The following is a 24115-nucleotide window of genomic DNA, read 5'->3' as shown; positions in this document are numbered from 1 at the left end:
AGGGGCTAGGTCTGGGGAGCATGTTGTGTGTGCTGGAGCACTTTTTTGATAGACCATCCTTCCACAATTCAGGTCTCCTTCAAATTTTTTTCTGCAGCCTTGTTAGAACTTCAATGTAGTATGTTTGATTGACAGTCTGATTCGGTGAGATGTATTCAGCCATAATAATTCCTTTAAAATTGAAGAAAACAAGGAGCACTGTTTTGTCTTCCACTGCATTGATGGTTCTTTTAGTTTCTGGATCATACTGGAACACCCAACTGTCATCAAAGCAATTACAGTATCAGAAAGTTTGGATTTTCTTCTTTTTTTTTTTTTTAAAGTATCTTCACAAACTTGAAGTCTTCTCATTCTTTGATCTTCATTTGAAATTGTTGGCACAACCATGGCACATGCACACTTTTCTCATGCCTAAACTTTCTGTTTCTTTGTCCATACTGAGTTCTGATGCAATCATTCTAATACTTAATCAGTGATAATTTCTATTCATTATCCTTACGTGGCCCACATTTTCATAAGTTTTCATGCCAGACTGCCTGTTCATTCATCATTTTCCATATTATCTCTTCCTTCTAAAAATCTTTTATGCCTTTCAAACATGCAAGCTTGTGACACAGTATCTTCGAAATAACTGACATAAAAACTTGTACTTTTTAGTTGCTGTTTTTGTCGTTTTGTCTGTCATTTTTCTGGCAAACTACAAGAACACAAGGTAATGAAAACCTGCCCCACTGTAAAGTGAATGAGTGTGTTGGAATGTGACTTGGCGGACAACTGAAGAAAAGTTCAAGGTCAACTGTTGTGCCTTTGTTTCACAGGTAGCACGGTGCATAGTAGCTGCACATGCAGTCTAGTTATTTAATAACCACACCACGCGTGTGTGTGTGTGTGTGTGTGTACATGTTATACCATTAACTCTGGAAGAAGTTATTGGTATAATTAAAATGAACTTTGGTAGATCACAGGTCAGCAAACATAACCTAGCACTAGGAAACATATATTATTAATTCTCCTAATTTATAAACGCAACGACAATGGACTACTGACTATTCTAAAGGAAACTTCTTACATTATGCTTTTCATAAATAAAAGGCATAATTGTAATATCAATTTGATAATTATATTCAAGAAATTAATAAAATTCAATATAAATCAAATATGTTACTCACTGCCTATCCCCTACAGCTTCCTTTTCTGATTTCCTAGTTTCATATTCTTTCACCTCCTCTAATAAAATAGAACTTGATGTATCATATGGATTTATTATCAAAAATAATTACATTCTAAAAATAAACATCTACATGAAAAAAAAAGTTTAAAAGTTTTGCTAAAAATTTTTTCTTTATCCTAACACTATACTGGATAATAAAAACAAGAGTAATTTTAGTAATTGTAGTCCTGTAAACCAAGTTAAATCATTTCCCAGTTAGATACGTTCAACACTCAGTATCACTGAGTGGAAGAAAAGTCAAAACAAAACAACAGGAAAATTATACATAGATGTGGCATATTGGGCATATATTAAAATTCACACTTGCATAATTCTAACAGATATTTTAATACAGTCCATTCCGGTTAATTGGGACACATCGGGACTAGTGCATTTTGGCCCAATTAAGCGGCTGCCCCAATTATCCGAAGTTTCTCATAAATAGTTAAAAATACAATGTACTCCCCCCCCCCCTTTACAATTGGTTCACTGTTCAATCAAATCACGTTACGATGGAGTCACCATTGTAAAGTACCGTTCACTATACGATGTATAATAAGCGCCAGTCATTGTGATCACGTTTGTGAATTGAATTTTAATTCTATTAAACAGCGATTCTAATTAGCAAAAATTGGAGCAATATTATCCAGAGGCTATAAAAGTAAAGATATATTAAGTACAAATTTACCCTTTATTACCTTACCAATTAAAATATTAAATGATATGTGAAATTCAGAAGAATTTCACATATCATAGTAAGGAAGGAAGATCGTTTTGAATATTTTCGTTATTCTTTTAATTGCGTTAATTTGAATTTTAATTGTTTTGAATTGATTTTGAATTGTGTTAAATTGATTATTTAATTATTTATATTTTACTTTAATTATTTATATTTTACTTTAATGGACCGGTAAGTTGTCGATTTTTTCGTTTTTTCCGTTTTAATTTCTGGAGGGTATCATACAGAAGTGTTCCACGTACTATATTGAGGTAAACTCCTCTTATTAATTTACTAATGAAATTCAGAAGAATATACGATATAATCGGAAGAATTAATACGTACTGTAATATGTACATACTAACTAAACTAGTTGACATTTCTGTTCACTGTCATTTGTGGGTGGGGGTTAAAATTTAAAACAGTAAAAAGATAAGCAATCAATAACAAAGAACACCGCACACATACACACAAATTGCAAGGAACACGATACGCGCAAGTGAGAACGGAGTAACAAATTACGAAGCTTTAAAAATAGGAATTAAGAGAAGATTATGAAAATTATTTTTTTATACGATTGAAGATTTCATGGAAGTGTAAACACATTTTACCATAATAACCCACAGAATTCCAGCTGTCGGTATTATCGCCAATTCAATAAGATCGAGTTTACTATCAGTTTATGACAGATTTCACTAACACAAAAGCCCAATAAACAGGTGACTGCTAATTGTTTTTATTGTTTTATGGTTGTGACCTCCAGAAATCCGACCGAACTACGTGGTACGGTCGGAGACAATCGTAGGGTAATCTCCAGTGCTGAGGTCTCCTGCCCCGATTAAACGGCATTTTGTCCCAATTAAGCGAAGTAAACCCTGGCTATTTTCTCGATTGGTTTCTGTTTTTTAAGATTTGCCCCAAATAAACGGCTGCCCCGATTAACCGGTGGCCCAAATAACCGGAATCCACTGTATTTAAATCTAGGGTGTGGGGGGGGGGATTTAAGTTGATGCAACAGCATGTTCCCACTGTTATGCAATAAGCATTTCAGCTTTTTTAGCTGTTTATACAGTTCCATATGAATGATTATTACAAATAAATAAAGCACTCAGAGGTGCCCAAACTTCATCGGTTCACGGCACCCATAGGCCAAAAGAAATACCTAACACACTGGTTTGCGACCTTTTAATATATACCTATATAATAATTTTATTCTTTATATAGAGGTACTAAATAAAGATCAATTATAGATCATCACAAAATTAAAATGATATGGTACAATGGATGCCGTACACCTTTTTACAATGATATAAATATACAAATTAAAAAAAATAATAATAACTTTAAGTAACTTAAACCCAAATTACATGGCACCCCGGTTGAAAACCAATGGGTTAACTGATGGGAGACAAAGTACATATAAACGGCCACTGCTCTTCACGGACTAATGTTATAAGTGGGCCCCAGGATTCAGGGATAATTATTAATAATAATGATGTAGGTATTTAAAGTTTGTCTAAATTTTCTGATGGCCCAAAGGTAGAAAAGATAGTTAATGACATTAGTCTGCGTAGAATACTTCAACAAAATCTAGAAAAATTAGGCAAACACACTGAAAAGTAGTAACTGAGATATCACATCGTGAATTATGCTGCTTCAATACCTCACAATAAACAATGTTGTTGTTGTAGGATTTTAGGAGCAACAACGGATCAGAGGGCGCTGACTCTCTTTAAAAATTATAGCTGTGAATTAGAGGCTCCGAAAAAGCAACAAGTGTTTGCCTTTTTATTTACCTAATTGTTATTTTATATTGTACTTTATACGTAGTCTTATAGTTATAGTTACACTGGTTATTTTTATTTTTAATTTAGATAAGGAGTTTTTGTAGATTACTACTTAATATACATAAAACCGTTATTTCGTTCGAATCTTGCAGCCATTGTTTTTGTATAGAGTGGTAGGGAATTCAAATTTTTAATTGTGTTAACTAGGTAGTTCTAATGTATAATTATATAGCGTAATACATATCACTGTTTCTATTAGATAGCGTAGTATTGACATTTAATTAATTAAATTTATTGATCTTATTAATTTAAAATATCATGCCCCAGACTACAGCAGCAAAGCAACAGGCATAAAGTGGTAGGAGTGCTATGACTCAGGGAAGAACTGAGGGGGCGATTCTCCAACGCATCACAGCCTAAAAAAATGTGCAACTTATGAAATGTTTGCCAAACTCTATGGAACAGAACATGATATTGCCATGGGGGTTGTCTTTGTGTGTGCGCAATGTGAGAGGAAGGAAATCAGGCGACAACTCAGCGTTGTTATGGGACTATATGAGAGCTTGAAGGACAGGGTGGATGCCCTCGAAGGATCTAAATTGAGGGGCCCATCAAGCTCTCTGCTGCACACATCAACACCAGAACTTGCACTTGGTCGTCGTGCGATACAGCGGCAACTCCCAAGGCAGAATGCGCTAGTCCCACAGGAACTAGTAGTTGTTGGTGACTCTATTGTCAGGGAAACGGGGAACATGCTTTGTAAAAAGGATAGGTGGAACAGGACCAGGGTATGTCTACCAGGGGCAAAGGTAGATGACGGTGTAGAGCGGATATCATCTTTTAAGGGCACAAAAGGTGATATAGTTGTACACGTTGGCACTAATGATATTAAGAGTAGAAGACTGGCAGAATTACTTAACAAGTACAGGTCACTGTTGAACAAAAGCCGTGAATTAGGGTTGAATTTGAAAGTGTCTGCAATTCTTCCCAGACACGATAGGAGGGAGTATATGATGAGAGCTTGTTTGTTTGTTTTGTTATTTGGTTTTTAGGAGCATTGGCAACTAATGCCATATTGCTCCGTAATATGCAGTGGTCATCCTCTGACCTTTCCGCATCCTCCGTTTTTAGTGGTGACGGGCTTGAACCCCGGTCTAATCAAGAAGCCTGTGCTGCTCCGGTCTAATCAAGAAGTGCTGCTCCTTCCCACCTGGCTACAGAGGCGGCTTATGATGAGAGCCTTGTCGATCAATTCGGCCCTGGAGAGATTGTGCAAGGCTCAAGGTGTAGAATTTCTTTCAGCCTGGTCTGTACTTGTTAACAGGAGAGACTACTTCTACAGGGATGGGATACACTTAAATAGAAAGGGTGCAAGAATATTTGCTGATGCTATCGAGGCTGTGTTAGGTGGGTCAGAAAACTGCTAGCTTGGGAGGGATACAAGGACTAATAGTTTAATAGTAGCCGCAGGCAGAGGTGAAGGTGATTCTTTCACAACTTCTATTAGAATAAGTAGCGCCTGGAGCAAGGGGTGTTGGGGGTTTAAGGGACAGAGGGCAGTCATCGTGAAATAGGTGGGTATATGGGATGTGTTAGGGTGAATAGGAATAGGTGCATGTATACCAATGCTAGAAGTATAGTAAATAAATTTGATGAATTTGAAGTGTTGGTCGAGACATCAAAGGCAGATATTGTTGGGATAGCAGAGATGTGATGTCACCCAGATATAAGGAATGCAGAAGTGGAATTTGGAGAGTACAATGTGTACAGAAAGGATAGAAAGGAAGGAGGTGTTATTCTGTTAATTAAGAAAAACATAAAATCAAAAGAAGTGCATCCAGTTGATATTGATGAACAGTGCACTGTTGAGTCAGTTTGGTGTGACATAAGCACTGCGAAAGGAAAAATAAGGGTAGGAGTGTGTTATAGGCCTAATGACTTGAATGAGTACAATGAACAATTGTACAGAGAAATAGAGTGGGCTAGTAAATCAGAATGTCTAATAATGGGGGATTTTAACTTCCCAGATATTGACTGGAACATGTGGGTTGGTCACTCACACACTAGTCAGACTTTTGTGGATTTATTGGATGATTGTTTTCTGCAGCAGCATGTTCGCGAGGCAACCAGAGAGAGTAATACTCTTGATCTGGTTATCAGCGGTGATCACAGTGTACTGATGTGGAATTTACTTAAAGATTTAATTACCATCAGGAGTAAAGGAAAGGGTTTTTGCTTCCGTAAAGTTGAGTACAGTGGTCTCAGACAGTTTTTAAATTCTGTACAGTGGGATCAACTGACGATGTTATCAACAGTAAATTCTAAGTGGGAAGCATTCAAGGAATTAATCGTGGATGCTACTAAACGTTTCATACCTATTAAGAAATATTGTTCAAGGTTTAGGCCTAAATGGTTATCAAATGAACTAATGAGACTCGTAACAGAGAAGAAAAATGCATGGGATGCATATAAATTATCGAGACCACACCAAGAGACTCAGAAGCCTATGGCAGATATAAGCTAGTCTGTAATCAGGTCACAAAGGAGGTTAGGCAGGTGAAGGCAGATTACGAGAAATCCTTGGCAAAAGATGCTAAGAAAAACAGCAAGGATTTCTTTACTTATATAAACTCTAAACGGAAGGGGATGAATCTGATTGCACCTCCGTAGCCGAGTGGGCAGGAGCGGGAGTGCAGTAGCACACGCCCTTTGAGTAGACCGGGGTTCAAGCCCCTGACTGCTGAATACGGTCGATCTGCCAACCCGCCCTGGACCAGTGTGGCAGATTATGGTCCATTTCCCTCAGCATGAATTGTTGAGGAGGCTTCCATCCTGCAGTGGGTTGATAATGGCTGCACTTTACTTTGTACTTTTTTTACTGATTGGTCCACTTGACATCGATGGTTCGACTGTTGATGATCCTGCTCAGATAGCAAACAAACTGAATGAGTATTTTACATTCACACATGAGGAATTATTAAGGTTTGAAAATGGCAGAAGGTTATCAAATTGTAGCAGGATACTTAATGATTTTGTAATAACTGAGAGCAAAGTGGAGGAGAAATTGTTGAAGTTAAACATAAGAAAAGCACCTGGGGTGGATGGGATCTATCCAGTTATATTAAAGGAGGTGGCAAAGCAACTAAGCAAACCCTTAGCCATAATTATGAGAGCAACCTTGGACTCAGGGGTGGTTCTCACGGACTGGAGATGTGCAAATGTAGCCCCAATTCACAAAGGGGGATCGAAGGGTGACACGAGTAATTACAGACCAGTTAATTTAACTTCTGTTCCGGGTAAAATAATGGAGTCACTGGTTAAAGATGCATTGCAGGATCATCTAGACAAGACTGCAGAAATAATTCAGACACAGCATGGGTTTGTTAAGGGAAAGTCTTGTCTGACAAATTTGATAGGATATTATGATGTGGTTACAAAGAAACTGGATGCAAAAAATAATTTTGATATCATATATTTGGATTTCAGGAAAGCTTTTGACACTGTTGCACATGGAAGACTATTGTACAAATTGGAGCAGAATGGTATTAAGGGTAAGTTGCTACAATGGATAAAAGGATGGTTAAGTGGGAGAAGACAGAGGGTGGTAATCAATGGGTGCTGCTCTTCGTGGACTAATGTTATTAGTGGAGTCCCACAGGGTTCGGTGTTGGGTCCACTGTTGTTTTGTATATTTATTAATGATATTGATGAAGGTATATCAGGCTTAGTGTCGAAGTTTGCAGATGATACAAAGGTTGGCAGGGTTGTTAATGACAGTAATGGCAGTGTGCTACTGCAACAGGATCTAGATAATTTGGGCAGATGGGCTAAGAAGTTGGCAACTGAAGTTTAACCTTGACAAATGTAAAGTACTGCATATGGGTAGAAATAACCCCAGAGAAATGTATCAACTGAGTGGTCTACATTTATGGTGGTAGAGAATGAAAAAGACCTGGGAGTAATTGTTTAGTCAGATATGAAGTTTTCTAAGCAATGCAGACAGGCTGCCAGGGCAGATCATGGGGTTTTGTCAATGATATATAAGAATTTTGCTAACAGGGAAAAAGCGGTGATTGTCACTCCGTATAAGGCAATGGTCAGACCACACCTTGAGTACTGTGTATAGATCTGGAGGCCTCATTTTAGGAAGGATGTCGATTTGCTTGAGCATGTACAGAGAAGGGCAACAAGATTGGTGAGGGGAATGAAGGGATACTCTTACCAAGAGAGGCTTAAGTTCTGCAAATTGCAGTGGCTAGAGACTAGGCACCTGCGCGGTGATCTGATTGAGGTGTATAAGGCCTTGAATGGGTTGAGCACGCTGAATTCTGATGGGATCCTTCCACTTGTTCAGATTACAAACCTAAGGGGCATAAATTCAAATTAAGAAAAGACAGATGCAGAATAGATGTGCGGAAATTTGCCCTTAGCCAGCGGGTTGTTAATTGCTGGAACAAACTTCCATCTGTCGTGGAAGTTTATAGGTTGAATAAATTTAAGGAGGAACTGGACAGGCATTTAGAGGGAATGGTATGATTTTTTTTTTTTTTTTTTTTTGGCTGATGCTGCATAACCTCATACACTTGCTTTCTTGCATCACATGCCACTACTACTACTACAACAACTAAGGCCATATTGTTTCATGTATACGGTCTGTAAATTGAGTGTGTTCTGTGGTCGATTTTCTGTTTGCCGGACGAAAAATCCAAATTTCCAGGAGAAAAAAAATCATGCTACCCTTGCCTGAGACAGACTAACTCAGCTACATTGTGAAAAAGGCTCAAAAATTTCTCACATCATCAACAGGATTCGAACTCGGGTCTGGGCCCTTAAAGGTCCCAATGCTGGGACCTTTAAGGGCCCAGCACTGTTCCTGTGTGTGTGCGTGTGTGTGTGTGTGTGCGCGCGCGCGTGCACGCACTACTGTATGTAGTACTACAAACCAGTATGCAATATTCATGATATTTTGCCACATCATAAACATACCAGGGTATTTGATCCTCCACCAATACCACCATTGGTTAGGCCACATCTTGAGTACTGCATATCTGGAAGCTTCATTTTAGGAAAGACATGAATCTGTTGGAACAAGTGCAGAGAAGAGCAACAAGATTGGTGAGGGGAGCAAAAGGGTGCTCTTACTAGGAAAGGCTTTGGTTTTTTAAATTGCAGCATCTGAAAATTAGGCACCTGTGAGGAGATCTGATTGAGATGTTTAAGGCCTTGAATGGACTGAATAAGCTCAATGCTGAAGGAATCCCTGACACCTTCCTCTTGCTCAAATTCCACATGAGGAGGCATAAGTTCAAACTGAGGATGTGTGGAAATTTTCCTTCAGCCAGTGGGTAGTTAATTGTTGGAAAAAACTTTCATCTACAATTGTAGAGATGGATAGTTTGAAAAATTCAAGGAAAAGCTATAAAAACTGTTAGAAGGGATGACCAGGTGATATGGGAAGTGGTTTTCCCAACTAATATTATATAAGCTTGCTTTCTTGCATCATCTGTCAGAACTGTTAGAATTCACTACTAACTTCACTACTAACTGTATTAATATAAGTGTTAGTAGAGTTAGTAATGAATTCTAACAGGAATTTTATTGTGGCTTAAACACAGAGCGTACAGATAAAGCAGAAATATATTTCTGCTTTATCTGTACGCTCTGTGTTTAAGCCACAATAAAATTCCTCAATGAATCCAGAGCGCGTAGGCCTGTTTCGTTATGAATTCTAACAGTTTCATTTCACTCCCAGTGCTAAAATCTCCTACAGTAATTCTCTTTCAATGAGACATGATTCCATTTGCATATAAACGAATTAGTGTAGACAAGCATGTTGGACTCTAGAATCAGAACTATTTCAAAAATAATGATTAGACTGGAACAAAATAACTGCATGATTACCCAGTGAATCCAGCTCTGAATTAATCACAATACATTGCCTCATTGATCATGGGATGGAGCGCAACAACAGAAGTGATTCAATTAATCTAGTGTTCATGTTAACACTAGTGACATAAAAATTGGGAAAGGAAGATATGTCTGCATTGTGAATGCCACGAAACAAACAGAGAGAGCAAGCCTGGACTCTAAAAAACTGACAACATTCAAGCTTCTTTTAGGTTGAAGACACTAATATTAATCTATTAAAAAATGAATTTATTTTCTACTGAAGGATTACTAATAAAAATATACACGTTAGATTTTGAAAATTAAAATAAAAAAAATAAAAAAATTGAGGTTGTCACAAAAGAACACCCAGTGTCAAACTTGTGAATCCAAGGTCAAAACTAGGTTGATCTAGCTGCTCAAACCAAGTAATATATAGCAGCGAAATATCTCAAACTCCAGTGTCAAACTTGTGAATGTCTAAGGTCAAAACTAGGTTGACCTAGCTGTTCTAACCAAGTAATAAATCTACTATTGATAATAGCAGATTTTAATTTTTTTGTGAGACCTGATTGTGCAGATTCTGTCCATCAACAATTGTTCACATCTGTTCCCAGTTAAAATTCTACTATTTTTACAAAGAATAATTGAACAAAATCAAGTCATTTCAAAACTGTTTCTCTCTTTTAGTCCTAAATTCATATCAACAAAAGTTTGCTAGCCAAATGGGATAAGTAGAGAGTATCTGCACATCAGAGGTGTTTGAATGTACTAAGATTTCCATCATGAGAACTTAAATTCCAAATAAAAATAAAATATGAATTCATCCTTTCTTTGTTGGGTAGAAAAACACTAAGGTGGAGAGGCAATTTTCAATTATTATCCAGTTCTGGGCATTGGAAGAAATTCAAAACTGTAATCAATTATCCAATGACTTGCCAGATGTTTGAGAAAATGAAGAATAAAGAATTGGCATTATAGAGGCATATGATGCAAGAAAGCAAGCTTATGCAGCATCAGCCCCCCCCCCCCAAAAACACAGCTCCCATTTCACCCCTCTGTTTGTTCCAAATACCTGTCCAGCTCAGCCTTAAATCGCATCAGCATTGAGCATGCTCAAACCATTCAAGGCTTTATACACCTCAATCAGATCACCTCGCAGGTGCCTAGTCTCCAGACACTGTAATCTGCAAAACTTAAGCCTTTCTTCATAAGAGCAACCCTCAACACATATTACCATATATGTTGAGTTCTTCCAATAAATACATGCAGAAAAACTCTGCATCAACTTCAGGGGTAGATGAACAAGGAAAATAAAAATGTAACTGCTGTATTAACTGATAATAATTTTTTTTTTTTTTTTTTTTGTGAATTCTATATAGTTTTATGTTATTTTATTCTTTTCAATAAAAGTGATTCATTATGTGATTTATTTTTTTAAAATATTTTTTAGGACTTGTCATATAAAAAAAATTACAAATCAGAAAAAAAAAAAAAAAATTTTTTTTTACCAACATGTAAAGGTCACCATGCAATATCAGGTAGCGAAATGTTCTGATTTGTGCTGTTTATAGTAGTACTAACTGCTGGAGTCCATCTCCATAATGGGAGCTGTATTTTCTATGCACTACAATAAAGATTACTTACTTATTTTACTAGCATATAACTCAGGGATGGAGAAACTTTTACAGGCTTTTGTCATACAGTGGCTGAGTTAATTGTTCTTCAGTGAAGATCACAAGAAAAAAATTCCACTTTCTAGGAGGGGGGCTACATTTGAGTTTACTGTTGGGCTCAAACTGGGTTGGCAAACAGTCACTGGACTAAGGAGGGTTAAAATTTCGGCCTGTATAGAGCTCAACTGTGAAAACTGCTATGTAAACTTTCTCAGCAAACCAGACTATGTCCTATGCAGATATGCAGAAGGTTTCACATCTTCAGACTGGGCTTACAGAGTTTACAACTTCATTGTGTTTTACTGCAGCCAAGTCACCAGCTCAACAGTTAAAAACAGTTCATGCACTTTTTATTACAGTACAGAATTTCTCTTGCAACATATGCAACAGTGTCCATATTACCTTGGCAGCAGAGCCAGCCTGAAAAATTTCATCTTTGTGGTTATATGTTCCTTATGCCAGTAGTCGCCAAACTTTTTGGTCATCACGCACCGTTATTTTACTCAAAAGGACTAGCGCACATCCCGGAAAAATAAAATAAAATATATAAGTTGAATATATTTTTTTTTGTTTATAAATCATTTACATGGAAAGCATTACAGGCACTCCTCTACTTACGTACAACTCGGAGATACATACAAAGCACAAAGCTGTTATTATGTTTGGTTATAAGAATCAATTTTGAATGCCTTCGTGATGTTTTTCTGAAGCAGATTTCTGGAGGTCACTACCATAAAACAATTAGCAGTTTCCGGTTTATTGGGCTTTTCTGTTAGTGCAATGTATTAAAAATTGGTAGTAAACTCGATCTTATTACATTTGCAATGATACCAATAGTTGGAATTCTGTGGGTTTTTAAGTTACGGTATTATGGTGAAACGAGTTTCCCTTCACTGAAATCTTCCATCATATAAAACACAAATAAATTTTCAGAATCTTCTCTTCATTCCTATTTTTTGAGCTTCGTAAAGTCGTTACTCTGTATCTCACTTGCGTATATCGTGTTAGTTGCAATTTGTGTGTGCCGTGTTCTTTGTTATTGATTGCTTATTTTCTTACTGTTTTAAATTTCACGACCAAAAAAAAAAGTCAGTGAATAGAAATATCAATTAGTTACAGTATTAATTATGTACGTAAACGTAAATTTATTTTTATTTTGCTAACCCGTGGGAAATATTCTTCCGATTTTTATGCACCATTTAATTTTGTTAATTGGAGGAAGTAAAGTCTAAATTTGTGTTCTGCATCTTTACTTTTATAGCCTGTGGAGAATATTCCTCCTATTTTCACTTAATAGAATAGCCGTTTAATACAATTAAAATTCAGTTCGCAAACATGATGACAATGACTGGCGTTTACTACACATCATACAATGAACGGTATTTTATTTTGGATGAGTCCATCGTAAAGTGATCTGACCATAGATTAAATTAAATTACGTATTGTATTTAGATTAAATTATGAATCATACTTAGATTAAATTAGTTTTGAATAAATACTGTACTCTACATTATTATTCATTGTATGTTTTTCAGCCTCATTTAACTCGGTTACAAATCGTAAAATTCTGTACACAAAGAAGTTTGTTGGGTGTTATAATCTCAGTGCGTTGTACTGTAATGTATTTTGTATCTACAAGACAGAAGTTGGACTTACGTACATGGGGGGGGGAACGATTAAGTATGTAAGTCGAAGAGTGCCTGTATATCTAAAATCACATATAATTTTAAAAGATCACAAATAAAAAAAATACAAAACAAAATAAATTGAAGTTCAAGTACAAAATTATAAGAAATCATTAATGTAACAAGTGCAGTAAATGTAATGCAATACTATTTGTTTTATTTATAGATAATTTACATGGTATTCGTTATATCTAGATTTTATTATCTAGATATAATGTATTATATCTAGATTATATATCAGTGTGGAAAACAAACCTCACGATTTTACTGAGGATTATCTTGCCCACCCCACTTTGGAGACCACTACCTTATGCTATAGTCATACTGTACTTGATTTGTACTCAATTTATGTTGAATTTCTCAGTATAAGTCTCAACACATTGCTTGAACTTGAGGCAGCACTGCAAGCAATCAATTGCTGTTTCAGTCACAGCTTGAGATCATTCCCTATCTAGTGAATATCCTTGAACTTTTTCTTACAGCAGGACGTTCACGGGGGGGGGGGGAAGAGGAAGAAATATACTTTGTAGAGAATACTTTAACAATGAAGGTTATATTATTCAACACTTTAATATCTGCTAATGGTGTGTACTAAATTCTATTACTTTTCTATTTAAAGACTAAATGCACAAGGCATAATTCCATATGGGCTTAAATTAACTATATAATATTGGTGTGTGGATACACCATAGTTAACCCATAAAATTAAACTACATATGAAGGCATTGTTTTAATTATATCTCATATTGTGGCTACCTTCATGAGATACAAGGTTCTCTAGTAAAGAAGACTACTGTTACTTATTCGAAGTAGTGCAATACTTGTTATTGCATTGTGAGGGTAGCTGCAATATGAGATATAATTAAAACGTGCTTTTACACTACGTACGTAGTTTAATTTTATGGGTTAGCTATGGTGTTCATGTATATAGTTACTTCTATATGTACACAAAAAACAACATGCACAAGCTGCAATCATGCATATTATTTCTAATAAATGTTTATTTAATAATCTACTTAATCAAAACATCACAGTTATGGCAAATTTTCCATTTTTTAGTCTCTCACAAAGAATACCTTTCACTGAAAACAAAATTAATAAATTAAGTATCCATAGTTTGCGAAATTGGGCATGCAAGTCAAAAGTGCAGCCTATTAACACTTTAGCATCACACAGGGATTACCATTCCCTCCTTTTTTTTTTTTTTTTTTTTTTTTTTAGGATCCTGTTTATATATAGAAATAGTAGAGCAAGAGAGCGAGATTTAAGATATAAAGGGAGGAGAGGATTTCCAACACCTCCCATTGCACTCCATTTAACAATTATCTTGGATAGGCTGATTAGATGTCCCAAAAAAAAAACAAAAAAAAAAAAAAAAAATATATATATATATATATATATAGCATTTTGAGCATATATATATATATATATATATATTAAACTGTACCGCGGATACCACTGAGGCTCTGGGTGGTCGATAAGTCACATTACTAGCCATGCAGCATCTAATGCTTTAGGCCACTGGAGGACCGCCATACCAATAATGCAGTGGATTCTGATAATACTACGCACGAATTCACACCAGACCGGGTTACCCACCCTGACACGCCACTATCAACTATAAAGACCAAGATATTAATCCTGAAATTAATACCAATTTCCTAAAATTCAATATTTGTAGCAATATACGCTGTCAAACCTGTCCGTCCATGAATACTAAACATTCCACTAGCTGTACAGAAGCTCCAACTTTTTGCCATGCCTGTGATATCGTTTACCTTATCACTTGCAATACTTGCTTTGCAAATATATAGGGCAAACCGGAGGAGAACTACACATTAGAATTAATACGCACCGATCACATATTAAAAACTATGTCAACATAAAAGACATAGAAATACAGCATTTCCAGTTGCATAACTTTAATGACATCACCATCACCATTTCAGATATAGAGCATAATTATAGAACCAGGTTAGAACTAGAAAACATTAACATACTGAAACATAAATCTCTCTATCCTTACGGACTAAACAGTCTATTTAATGGGCATTGTTACACTAATAAAACTTCAGATGCTTGCGTCTATAACCTATTTCACTTGGTCAAAAGACCTATTTTCAACATAGTAAAAGTTACCACTAACAAAACAACCCATACTGCAAAAGTTACACATACTAATAACACTACTTTGGGTAGATTTGCAGATGTATTAAGTTCATGGGACGAACCCATTATACCTGTCAAGCAGATACACGATATTATCTTCGGACAAAAACTGAGTAAATTTAAAGCTTTAATAAAAATCAATGCCACATATAGCCACAAGAATATACATCTGAAGCACTTACTTAGCGATATCTTTAAATACAGATGTAGCAATATTTATAGCACTACCAACGAATATATTAACATCAAATACAGCTATAACATGTTGGATCATATAAACCTAAATAAACTCATGAATATCTACAAACACGACCTGCCTATTAACAATCTGATTATCAGTACCAGATTCAGTTACAATAAGCCTATTGGTCTTACAGTCTGTAACTATAAGCAGGTTGCATGTAACCTAGAAAAGAGCGATATTGAGGCCGAATGCTTATGTCATCTGCCTCAATATATTGCTTATGTGGACAAAGATCACAAGCACATTATTACTGGTGACATCAGTATCATTACTGAACCCGAATTACGCAACTTACTTTCCTATGGATTCAAATTTAGACCCAGCACTACATACAATACCAATAAGATGTCCAAACAAATACATCAAGACCTCATACAATTTTGCCTAAAACTAGCCTACAAACACAACATACCACTAGAAGCTTTCCACAAATGGATATCCCTCACATACCAAGCTATTTATAAACAGCTTACTGTCTCACATAATAATAAACAGCATGCCAAGACCTTTGACTTGGGTAAAATAAAACAACAATTAAAAAAGTTACAGGCTATGTTTATCATAACCTCTATAGACAAAGCAGCCAACAACTACAGCTTCATATGCAAGAAATTCTATACTACTACCTTACTAAACGAACTGAACAACAGTTCTACATACAAAGTAGAGACTATTAAACGTACCACCATCAACAAAAAACTACTGGCTATACACAAAAAATTAAAACTAAACAACACCAACACTAATTTTCCGTATGTTTATTGCATACCCAAATTCCACAAATCACCCATCAGTTTTAGATTCATCACTTCATGCAGGAACAGTTACGCTAAAATTCCACACAAAAAATGCTGGTTGAATTACTAAGTATTATTTTTAAAAACATTGACCATGCTAGAGTCATTCTCAAAAATAACCCAATTCTAGAATATTTAAAACACAATAATGACTCTATTGAACATGTAAGCACTTACGACTTCAAAAATCTGTTCACTAGTATCCCGCACGATAGTTTAAAATACGTACTCAGTCACTATTACACTGAATATAAAAATATATTACCATGCAAGCAGCAACACTGGAATGATCTGATAAATATATGTATTTTTAATAGCTATATCTACAATGGTACTAGAATATATAAACAGAATACAGGGATTGCCATGGGAGCTTGTAGCTCTAGCCTGGTTGCTAATCTCTACTTGCATTTCTTTGAAACAAAAATTAGCAAGGAAATAACACTATATAGATACATTGACGATTTAATTGTCTTTGATCATCCTAACTTTCTCACTGAATTTGGCAAATTTTACCCTTCGGAATTAGAAATAGTTGCCACCAACACAGATAGCACCAAATCAGCTACATACTTGGATATAAGCATACAGGTACACACTAATAATATAGATACTAACGTCTACGACAAACGTAATGCGTTCGGATTTAAGGCCATTAGCCTTACCAACTGGCATTCAAACATATCATTAAGAATCCATAAAAATATAATCGTGTCACAAAGCATTAGATTAATTAAAATATGCAATAAGGCAAACAACATTATCAACACGCTTATCGATTTCAGACAAAAGTTATCTGATAACGGATTCCCGGATCATTTTATTATTAAAAACTTACATACAGCTATGTTGATAGCCTTAAATACTTTCCATAATAGTTTTGACCACCATTATATTATATCGCGTGTTTTGCGAAATTAACGTTTCACCCACATTATCTGTGCTTAAGTACCTACTGGATTATTTACGGTTGACGGCTTCTACAGAGCCTGTATATATGTACATTATTAGGCACTGCCTCAGGAACAAAATTAATATAGCTTACACTCATTGAAAAAGTTGTACCTATATTTGTTCCTGAGGTAGTAATTAATTTATTCTTGGCTTCCCCCCTTAGCCAGCTTTTTCGTTTTTTTTCTTTTTCTTTTTCTTTGGCTTTTTATGAGAACCGCTCATCCTATTCTAGTTTTCGCCTCTTCATGCTATACGCTAATAATACCAGAGGGCGCGCCATTATTATTTTGGCTTATTTTGGGCCTATTATAATGAATCTACAACTAATTACATGTCAGTAAGAGGGCGCTGACATCCACTATTATCTTCATATATAAATTAACACGTGCACTACAACGTGGTTTTTTCTTGTTTCATCATCGAGATAGGTCTACTATCTATGCACCAAGTACCACGATGTAAGTAAGTGATTAGGAACTAGCCTTTCCTGTCTTCCTTCGCTTCCTTTATTTTATCTAATTTATATTTTATCCAAATTTGCCATGTTATGTTATGCTATTAAAATACCAGGATCTCTTACTATAAGGGACGGGTAGTTACGCGCCCGGTATAATCCGACGTACAATTGCAATATTGCTTCTCCTCTACTTTTATCTATGTGCTGTCTTTTTCTATTCTTCTTACCTCATGAACTATTAGAGTAATTCGAGGGGGATTGAGGTACTATCCCTTTTCTTAAACCCTTTTTCCGTTCTCCTTTTTTAGCTTTAGCTACTGTACCACCCATTAATATGATGCTATTGGTTCTCAATTGCCTCTACTTTTCGTTGTGTTTTAGCTATCGGTCGGGCTAAAGTCATCTAGCCTGTTAACTACCACAAATTTCCACCTATTGTTAACTACCACAAAATTCTTTTTGTTTAACTTTAACTTAAACCTTCCACCCCAATGATATCTTTTATCACCATTCGGCAATGTTTAACAGGCAGATGATATCAGAAACTGATAGCTCAGTTAATTATAGGAGGACACATTGAAAGGGTTAGCCCTTGAAAAAGTCCCTTTCATTGTGTTACTATCTCCTATAATTAACATACCATACTTATTTATGTTATCTTCTACCTTTATGATTTATCTATTATATTATATTATTTTCTCTACTTTATTCTATTTATATGTATCCTTTCCAGGTTTGAACTAAGGACCAGTAATGGCTAGTATAGCGTTCTGTTGCCACTAACTTATCTATTACTTGCTTTTAACATATTAAGACTGATGTAATGTTTTATCATGTTATTTTTGATGGCATTAATCAGCTCTTCTCCTTTTAGTATTTTTAGTATTTCTCTCGCTCATAGATTCTATTGTTTAGTTATTTATAAATTCTGTTCACGTATTCTATTTGCTCGCTATATATATATATATATATATATATATATATATATATTTTAAAACCAGAACCTGCATGAATATTTAGAGATGTGTAATTAAGGATGAAATCACTCCAAAACATAATTATACTTGAGTCTTAAGGAGGGTGGATAGCACACAGATACACAAAATTCTCTAGGGAAAATGTTATTCAGAGAATCGTGTGATAGACACTTGACAAATATTAATAACTAGATGTATCTATAATCCCTACATTTTAATTCTATCTTGCACGGCAATTGTGCCTAGAACCATACAACACACAAATTAGCATAAATTTCTTTTTATCGAAGCTAAATGAACTATTTTTTTACCAAAAAATATAATAAATACCTTCCTGGATATGAATTTTTAGGAAGTCAACACAATACACATATCTGTCAACCCTGACAGATTTCCATATTGTCAGCATCTGCCAGTACTGATACACAGAATGTAGTAGTCATAATCCCTATATCAGGAAGGCCAATTCATATTAAGTTCTTTCTCCTAATTTTTCGAGTGATCAGTATTAATCACCATAGCTGTTTGTATCTAAACCTTAAATTGAATTAGTTTATGTAAGGGATACTGAATAAATGTCTAATGTACTTGAAACATCAAAAATAATTTTCTGTTTTCATTATTTTTATTTGGGATATTATTATTGCTAGTGGAGATTTCCCCTCCTAGACTGCAAATAAAATGAATCAATTTTAAACACTACATTAACTTATGAATATTTATACTCCACTGATGAACACGTTCAAGTTATCATTCTAATTCTTGAGATGTCACCAAGTTTCCTGATTTCTTCTCAAGTTCCTAAAACCCTTCTCTCTGGGAACAGATCAATCATCATATACCAGCTCTGATGAAGGTTAAGAATTACAACCATAATATGATGTAATTAACAAATTCAGTTTAAATATTTGAGTTAAAGTAATAGTTAAATGTGATGAATTTTTATGTAGTTTAGTTTTTACCATATAATGCATGCAAAAACTAATGCAATTTAAATACAATTTCTCATAGGGTTCAACCTTTTGATGACATTCTGAAGAGGAGTGTCACATGTCTATGAGGTGCCTTTGTGCAAAGTGTTATCGGTAGCCCCCCCAAATAGTAGACAGTTATTTTAATAAGAAGTCTTGCCTGACCAACTTGATTGGATACTATGATGCAGTCACAAAAGAACTGGATGCAGGGAATAACTTTGATATTATATACTTGGATCTTAGAAAGGCTTTTGATACTGTTGCACATGGAAGACTGCTACACAAATTGGAGCAGTGTGACATTGGAGGCAAATTACTGCTATGGATAAAGGGGTGGTTGAGGGGGAGAAGACAGAGAGTGGTAATCAATGGACACTGCTCATCGTGGACTGATGTTATTAGTGGAGTCCCTCAGGGCTCAGTGTTGGGTCCATTATTGTTTTCTGTATTTATAAATGATATTGATGATGGTATATCGGGATTAATGTCCAAGTTTGCAGACGATACAAAGGTTGGCAGGGTTGTCAAGGACACTACTGACACTATGCTGCTGCAACAGGATCTGGAAAGGTTGAGCAGATGGGCTGAGAGGTGGCAAATGAAGTTTAACATTGACAAATGTAAAGTACTACACATGGGAAACAGCAACCCCAGAGCAACGTATCAACTCTGTGGTACAACACTGACAGTGGTAGAGAATGAAAGGGACTTGGAGGTGGTTGTGCAGGCAGATATGAAGTTCTCTGAGCAGTGCAGACGGGCTGCAAGAGTAGCTCATGGAGTATTGTCAATGATATACAGGAATTTTTCCAGCAGGGATAAGGAGGTGATTATTCCATTGTATAAGGCGATGGTCAGGCCACACCTAGAGTACTGTATACAGGTCTGGAGGCCTCATTTCAAGAAGGATGTAGAGCTGCTGGAACGAGTACAGAGAAGGGCAACAAGATTAGTGAATGGAACAAAGGGGTGCTCTTACGAAGAATGGCTTAAGTTTTGCAAATTACAGTGTCTGGAGACTAGGCACCAGCGAGGTGATCTGATAGAGGTGTATAAAGCCTTGAATGGTTTAAGCATGCTCAATGCTGATGGGATTCTTCCTCTAGCTCAGAATAATCACCTGAGAGGGCATAAATTCAAATTGAGGAAAGACAGATGTAGGATAGACGTGCGGAAATTTGCCTTTAGCCAGCGGGTGGTTGGTTGGTGGAACAGACTTCCATCCCTTGTGGTGGAGGTTGATAGCCTAAATAAGTTTAAGGCTCAGCTGGACAGGTATTTTGAACGAACGGAGGGGTGAAGTGGAAGTGGTTTTTTTTTTGGCTGATGCTGCATAAGCTTGCTTTCTTGCATCAAATGCCTCTACTAATGCTAATGCTAATGCTAACTGTTCATTATAATCAATGAATACGTAACAATATACATTTCAGAATTTAAAAAAATAATTAAAACTATTTATGGCCAAAAACAAATTTTAGATTTATCATAATGGGCTGGTAACTTTTTGGTAAAGTTTATATTAAGGTATAGATGAAAATGGGAATAATCATTCTCATTTTTAATTTTTAAAATTTGTAAACTATTTAACCTTTGAGTGGTACCCCCTTGATTAGACATTCTTGTGCAGTGCACACCCAGCACACACCTACAGGAGATGGCCCTAGTATGCAGCAGATTAAGTTTAACAAAGATAATATCTTTACTATACACAAGAAAACTTTTCTCTCAAGTCCTTTTAGAGAAGTTTCACTCTGTATATGTACATGTGTAAGGTATTCATTACTTATAAAACTTCCTTGCTTTTTAAAGTGGAACTGTCATTAACATTCAATTGCAAAACTTACTACCTTTATTAATGGCAGCTTCTAAGGGTATTGGTAAAGACAACAAATAGTCAGTTCTATTGGTGTACTTCACTTTTCCAGAATGTACACACTGAATCCTCTCTTCCACTTGAAATTTAAAACAGTCAGCTGGATTATCTTGCCCACGATTATTTCGCTGAAATGAATTTAAACAAATTACAATACTTAAATAACCAACTGGAATGAATGAGTATGTTTCTTGTTGAAACATACTGCTTAATTAAACTTAATACTCAGAATATGAACAAATTTCAATTGCTATCTAATAAGCATGCAACATTAAAACATGAGACATACAAGTAAGGATTGAAAAGTTTTAAACCCACTACAAATCACAAAGGTTTCATGAAAGACAATACTGCCAATCTGCATTGCAACTTTTCTTGTGTGTTCACAGGTTTGTAACTATATTCTTCTCCTTTACACAAGGCATCGAACTGTGGAAGGTGATTGTGTGTATTGAGAGAATCAAGCACTGTGCAATCATTGAGTACCTTTATTTTGTGAATGTTGCCAAAAGAAATTCACAAAGATAAGAAGCAAATATTAGGGAATCTTGTTCTTCATACAGTACAATCAAAAATTGGGTTGCAGAAATTTAGTGTGGATGAGACAGTGTTGAAGATGCCCCCTGCAGTGGGAGGCCTGTCACCCTATTGTCACATGAAAATGCAGATGCCATTCATAACCTGATCATGCAAGGCAGCAGAATAACATTGAAGCACATTGCAACAATATTCAACATGTCACATCTCCCATAAGCAAGCTGTGGTGACTACTGTGGTGAATGAAGGAGATTTCTTCAAGGTAGGTCCCTAAAGCACTGAATACAGATCAGTTGTGAGACAGAGTGAGGTGTTGTCGTGCAGCATTTTCAATGCTAATGAAGCTCTGTTTTGGGGGTGGTGTGTCACTATGGATGAAACACCACTTTAACACTGAAACAAAAGAACAATCGAGACAGGGGGAGCATCCCTCTTCTCTCCATCCTAAAAAGTTTCAAGTGAAGAAGTCGGCTGGGAAAATCATGGCATCTGATTTCTGGGATGCAGGAGTGATCATTATTGGTTTCCTGGAACGAGGTGTCACTATCAATGCTGAGTATTATTCTAACTTACTGAGATGTTTCTGCAAGAAATTGAAGCTCAGAGGCACAGAAAATAAACTGCCCAAAGGATCTTGCCTCAAGATAATGCACTGACACACACAGCATCCTCCCTACTCATCGGATTTATCTCCATCAGACTATTTTCTATTTCAAATTCAAAAGGCTTCCAACAGTGACAAGGTGGAGGCAGTCAACGTCTAGTCTGAGCCAAAACCTTCTGAATTTTATTTGAGCGGGTTACAAAAGCTAGTGGATTATGCCAGGTGTGTTGACTTAAGAGTTAAGACGGAGGGCTGTGTTCAAAAATAAACGGGTTTTCACAGCTTTCCAAAATATCTTCTAGGAGAGGCTAGAAACTTTTCAACTGTGCCTCATAAACAAAGAACCTTCAAATAAGTTAAATTTTTATTTTACAATTTTTTATTTGTTTTTCAACAAAATAAAAGTAAAAAAAAAAAAAAATTAAATTCAATAAAACACTAGACTTCACATATATTTTTTAAAATTGATGAAGTATCAATAAACAATTTAATGATTTAATGAATAATGATGATTTAATGATTTATTGATGAAGTATCAATAAACAATTTAATTTTGTAAAATATACGTGAAATCCAGTGTTCTACTGAATTTAAATTTGTGAATCCTATATATATGCTGCACAATGCCATTTACATCACATATATATAATTCTTAAAAAAATTAAAACTAAATAATAAATATTTTTGAAAATTAGACCATTTTCAAAGATAGTTTACAATGTGTGCTAATAAACATCAAGTTAGCACTATGATAATAAGTTTACTATTCTTTTAATATAACAGACATGTAAGGTAGTAATTTTATTCTTGTTATGTTGAGTTCTGTGACCAATCTGTTCTGTAACATACCCGGAATCCAATTGGAAGGAAATAATGCCAGGTATTCTGTAATTAGAATACAGAATTCCTGGCATGCTGATTGGAAGATGGTTATTAGACTGCAAGCAATATTTGTTATCTAGCATTTCTGCATAAATTGTTTATATTATTTATTATTATTTAAATCTATTTCAAAAACAGAGGTAAATATGAGGGAAAGGAACAAAAGGAGCGTTGTTGTTGTTGTTATTTGGTTTTTAGGAGCATTAGCAACTAAGGCCATATTGCTCCGGGATATGCGGTGGTCATTCCCTGACCTACAAAAGGAGCGATGAGAATGAATGTTGACAGAAAGAAATCTGGAAGTGAATAAAGACAGGCTCATGAGATTTACAGATTTGGACACAGCTTTTGATTGAGTGGACTGGGTCAAATTATGAATATATTTGAAAGGATAACAGTGATAAGCAGATACTGGAAAGAGACAAAAGGTAATAGTTGGAACAGGGTGATATTGAAAGTGGATTAGAAAAGTTGTGAGACATGAACGTTGTTTGTCCTCAACCTTGTTTGATATGCAGGGTGTTCCCAAAGTTGTGCATCATAAGCAAAATGTAATAATTTTGTAATAACAAATAGCATTTATTTTATTATTTTTTTTTTTTTGACACCAATGAACATTACATATGTCGACTTCTTGTTCTAACATTGTCATCACACTGGTTTCAGTTTTAGCTAGTCTAAGTAC

The 24115-nt window shown here is 35.5% G+C and overlaps 1 protein-coding gene across 3 annotated transcripts in view; it reads right to left on the bottom strand.

Moving 5' to 3' along the window:
- Usp5 (ubiquitin specific protease 5) overlaps positions 1–24115 on the bottom strand; it is a 241766-nt gene that overhangs the window by 54916 nt on the left and 162735 nt on the right. For 2 of the 3 annotated variants that reach the window (XM_090374004.1, XM_090374003.1), the window contains exons 12-13: positions 21382–21535; positions 1170–1227 (exon numbers count right to left, since the gene is read on the bottom strand). In XM_090374004.1, the coding sequence (XP_090230130.1) occupies positions 1170–1227; positions 21382–21535 (212 nt within the window). Of the gene's footprint in view, positions 1–1169; positions 1228–21378; positions 21536–24115 lie in introns of all 3 variants that reach the window. The other variant, XM_090374005.1, reaches the window with a different exon arrangement.

This window comes from Mastigoproctus giganteus, chromosome 5 (genome assembly GCF_048544385.1).
Source record: "Mastigoproctus giganteus isolate SK-2022 chromosome 5, ASM4854438v1, whole genome shotgun sequence".
Classification (NCBI taxonomy): Eukaryota; Metazoa; Arthropoda; class Arachnida; order Uropygi; family Thelyphonidae; genus Mastigoproctus; species Mastigoproctus giganteus.
The sequence above is the reverse complement of the archived record's forward strand: the minus strand, read 5'-3'. Positions and strand labels throughout refer to the sequence as shown.